We start from the raw sequence: 4,042 nt of genomic DNA, 5'->3' as shown, positions 1-4,042 counted from the left end.
TGGCGGGCACAGGGCACTGAGCAGCGCTCAGTACCCCCAGCCCCAGACATTGCTTTGGCATTGTCCTTTCCCTCCTTTTTTCTCACTCCCTCTGCTGTTCTCCCCTCCCCATTCCTCCCATCGTTCACCTGGGGAAGAAGGTGGATCTGAAATCTTGGCTGGGATGATGGATGAAACCTTCAGGATCTTCAATTCCATACCGAAGAGGTGCCCAGAGTGAGAAGTGATGCTCTGGAGAAGATTCCTCTGCCTTCCAGAATGTGTGGCGACCAGCCTCTCTGGGTCTTGCCAACTGTCTCTCCGAGTGTCTGTCCTGCCCTTTTTGACACAATAAAGATTTCCTGCATCCGACTTGTGTCTCCCTCTCTCCTTGTCTGAATTTTGATGTCTAGCATGTGTGGGAGGACAAATGCATGTTTGCTCCATATTTCACCAGGGGATATCATACTTCTTGCTTTATCCATGAGTGAAGAGGCATTTCCTAGTTTATCCTTCTCCATCTCTAGATGAGTGGTGCTCAGCTCTGGGAAAATCATTTCCCTAAAAGGTTCGATGAATGATTCAATTACATTAGTGTAGCAAGAAATTGAGAGCAGGTGATTGGACTACAGATGTCTCTTCAAGAAATACATGGATACTTAAATATATGTACAGATATATATTTGGTCCACAATATTAATACATTTGAAGCTTATGTCTTAGCTAGTCTTCATGGTATTCCAGAAGATGATACTTGTGGTGCTGTAATACACGTAGGATCATCTTAGTTAAGATGAGTGCCATTTAAATTTCTTGGATTCACCATGTCTTTTGGAGAAGGAGTGACACATTGGCAGGAGAAGGAAAATTGCATATACTCTTCACCTTGTTTTTACAGGTTCTGCTTATATTACCACTGCTCTCTGCTATTCTGTATTGACAGTGGATTCACTGAAGAGCATGCAATCTCCCTTACCATCACCTATCTGGGGCTACTCAAAGAATTTTTCCTCTTCTGACTCTTCTTTCTGATTATAGCCTGTGTTACACCAGATCTTTCCTCCGTAGTCAGCAGGTACATGGCTTTGTACCGTATTATTGAAGATCATACGGTTACTCTTACTCCCATCAGTTAAGCCACCTCGTTTTTCCAGTCTTAAAGTCTGATTCCCTCCTGTTTAATGCCACTCAGCTTTATGTTATCAGCACATAAAACAGAGTGCTCCCAATTTATGTGCCAATGTCATTAAGGCAAACAAATAATTAGAGGTTTTCTGAGGCTGATCCTTGAGTAACCGATGTAGTAAACATATTCTGTTCCTATAACTCCTACATAACATTAGACACTGACAGAAAGGGTATCTCCATGGACTATTTCACAATCAGACATGAGGTCACCCCGAACAGGCATCCAGCTGAAATAGAAGCTACGTAATCATGTTAGCTGGGTGCTCTCACCAATCTTCTTATCTTGGGCTAGGCACTTGCTGTCTGACACAATACACATCTAATTGAGTGCTGGCTGGTACCTCCCTCGTTGAGAGAATCACTGGAGAAGTTGGCAGTGGGAGCTCAAGTGCTCAGCTGTGATCATGTATCATTTACACTGAGGTACCTCTTAGAGGTTACATATGAGCATGAGGATCCTGGTGTTGAGCAGAAAAGTGGAGAGGAAACCAGGCATCTGTGTTTTGTAAAGCTGCCCCAGGAACTGCCCTGGGTTGAACCAGATGGGTGGAAAGATGGCTTTGCTCAGCACAAGAGAGATACCTGAGCCAAGGAGACACAGGGCTGGTGCAGCACAAGCCAGGAGGATGGTTGCTGAGCTCTGGGGAATTCATATCAGCAGTATCCTTGCCTCAAGCCATGTGAGGATGTAAAGTAGCAGCAGGGACAGAGAGCCCTTTCCTTGTGCCCAAAAGGCAGGAGCCTTTCTTCTCCACCTCAGCTGCCTGAGATCTTCACATATCCCAGGAACTCATGGCTGGGCTCTCAGCTGAGTCCTGCAAGCTCTGCTCTCTTCCCAGACCTTTCCCAAAAAGCCCAGGGCTGTGAGGATAGTCAGGGCTGGGACATGGAGGATGAAGCAGGCAGAGAGGGGAGAATCTTTCAGTGAAGAGCTTTTCTGGGGCAAAAGATTGGCAATAAGTATTTGTTAACTTAAATAACATAGTAGTTTTTAAAAATAAAAGTGAGATTCTCTCACTGACAGAGAGCTGAGATCAAGAAATTGTACGTTTGTACATGGAGCTTTTCTTTGGAAAAGACTCCGTGAAGGAACAGGTAAATCTTCTGCAATGTGTTTGTTCCTCTTCTCTTTACTTCAGCCAACTGAGTTACAGACTCAGCCAAAACTTCCCTGAGGCAACTGTTAGCACAGCAGTGACTAAGAAAAAAAGGAAGAGGCAGTGCTTGATCTTTGCTCATCAGATACCTATCTTAAAAGTTGTTTCCCATTGTTTACCTTCCTCCTATTGTTCCTTTTCAGAATGTGCTTTGACAGAACTTCAGGCCATATTTTTTTTTTACTTTGTCTTTGAACAGTTTGATGATTTCTAGGAAAGGAAAAATGGAGAGACAGGTGTTGGATGCAATATTGGTTTATTGGACTGTAGGAAAACACCTAGTGGAGAAAGACACACAGGGCAGAGGCAGGTGGGTTGTCCTTGTGGGCTTCAAAAGAGCTGTTCCTTCAGGCTGCTCCCAGGTGATGGCATTTTCAAGGAGAAGCAAGTGTCCTCTGGGATGATGGTGGAGTTACACATTTGGCCACAGGCAAGGAAGAGGAGATTAAATGAAGAAAGAAATAAGAAGGGGAATTTATGGAGCTATTCTGAGTCCATTGTATTAAGCAGGTCTTCAATGCTCTGCTCCTTACTCAGGAGCTCAGTTGAGGATCAAGGTTGTATTGTGCATGGCCTGTCATTCTTTAGTCAAGGGATATTTCTGTACGATTTAGAAGGGTCCACAGCTGCCACGTCTGTACCTGCTATACCGGTAGGAGTAAGGGCTGCAAGAGCCAGAACTGTAAGATCTACCATAGCCATACAGACCCCTGTAACCCAGGGAGGAGCTCCCATAGCCCAGGGATGAGTCCCCATAGCCAAGGGAGGAGCCCCCATAGCCATTCAGACCCCCATAGCCAAGGGAGGAACCTCCATAGCCAAAGGAGGAGCCCCCATATCCATTCAGACCTCCATAGCCAAAGGAGGAGCCCCCGTAGCCAGACAGACCCCCAGAACTAAGGGAGGAGCCTCCATATCCATACAGACCCCTGTAGCCCAGGGAGCCAGAGCCCCCATAGCCAAGGGAGCTCCCGTAACCCCCAAGGTTGGGTGCTCCAGAGGATCCCACAATAGCATCCTGGGGGAAGGAGCTGAGGATGGGGCCAGGGAAGGTGACGATGACAGGAGGTGGCTGGATCAAGGTGGTGGAGTCAGGGCACTGACGGACACAGGGCTCGTTGCAGCTGTCAGCGAGGGGCTGGGGGCGGCTGACGCCGCAGACAGAGGGGGTGCACAGGTCGTAGCAGGACATTCTTGCAGGGATGAAGGTCAATCTACAAGAGTTGATTTTACCAAGATGTTATTTACACACATCAAAGTGCTGCAGAGTTCGTTGCCTTTCCTCAGACAAGAGTTCTTTGATGTACGCCAATTTACCCCCTGGCTATCAGAAATGAAAATTGAAGCAGAAGAACAAAATTATTTGCTCAGATGCTTTGGTGAGTCAGTGGATCAACAAAGACTGGGACTCCCAAGAATGGAGTGTGTTGATGTGCATGATTTCATGACTCTTAATTCTTCATTCCCACTGATCTCCTTTGTGCTGAGCCTTGTGAGAACAGGGATTAGAAGTCATTATCTATTCAGATTTGCTCACTAACTTGTTTGATGGGACCATTACAAGGGAATTGCAAAAATTATTGTCCCCAATTTCCAAACATTGAATCAGGGCACTGAGATATTTACAACTAGTAGAACAACACAGTGTTTTGATTCTGGGCTCAGAACTCTTTTGAAAAAAATCTCCCTCCAAACAACCTGCTCTTGTTAACACAGGA

General features: G+C 45.9%; 1 protein-coding gene across 1 annotated transcript; it reads right to left on the bottom strand.

Annotated features, from left to right (window-relative positions):
- Window positions 1-2,934: 2,934 nt before the first annotated feature.
- LOC104519780 (scale keratin) lies at window positions 2,935-3,516 on the bottom strand. Its single transcript, XM_010167370.1, has one exon. The coding sequence runs from the start codon at window positions 3,514-3,516 to the stop codon at window positions 2,935-2,937; it is 582 nt and encodes a 193-aa protein (XP_010165672.1).
- Between the last annotated feature and the right edge of the window lie 526 nt (window positions 3,517-4,042).

The sequence above is a fragment of the Antrostomus carolinensis genome, unplaced genomic scaffold (assembly GCF_000700745.2).
Source record: "Antrostomus carolinensis isolate BGI_N321 unplaced genomic scaffold, ASM70074v2 scaffold36674, whole genome shotgun sequence".
NCBI classification, from domain to species: Eukaryota; Metazoa; Chordata; class Aves; order Caprimulgiformes; family Caprimulgidae; genus Antrostomus; species Antrostomus carolinensis.
Note: the sequence above shows the minus strand (reverse complement) of the source record. Positions and strands in the feature narration are given on the sequence as shown.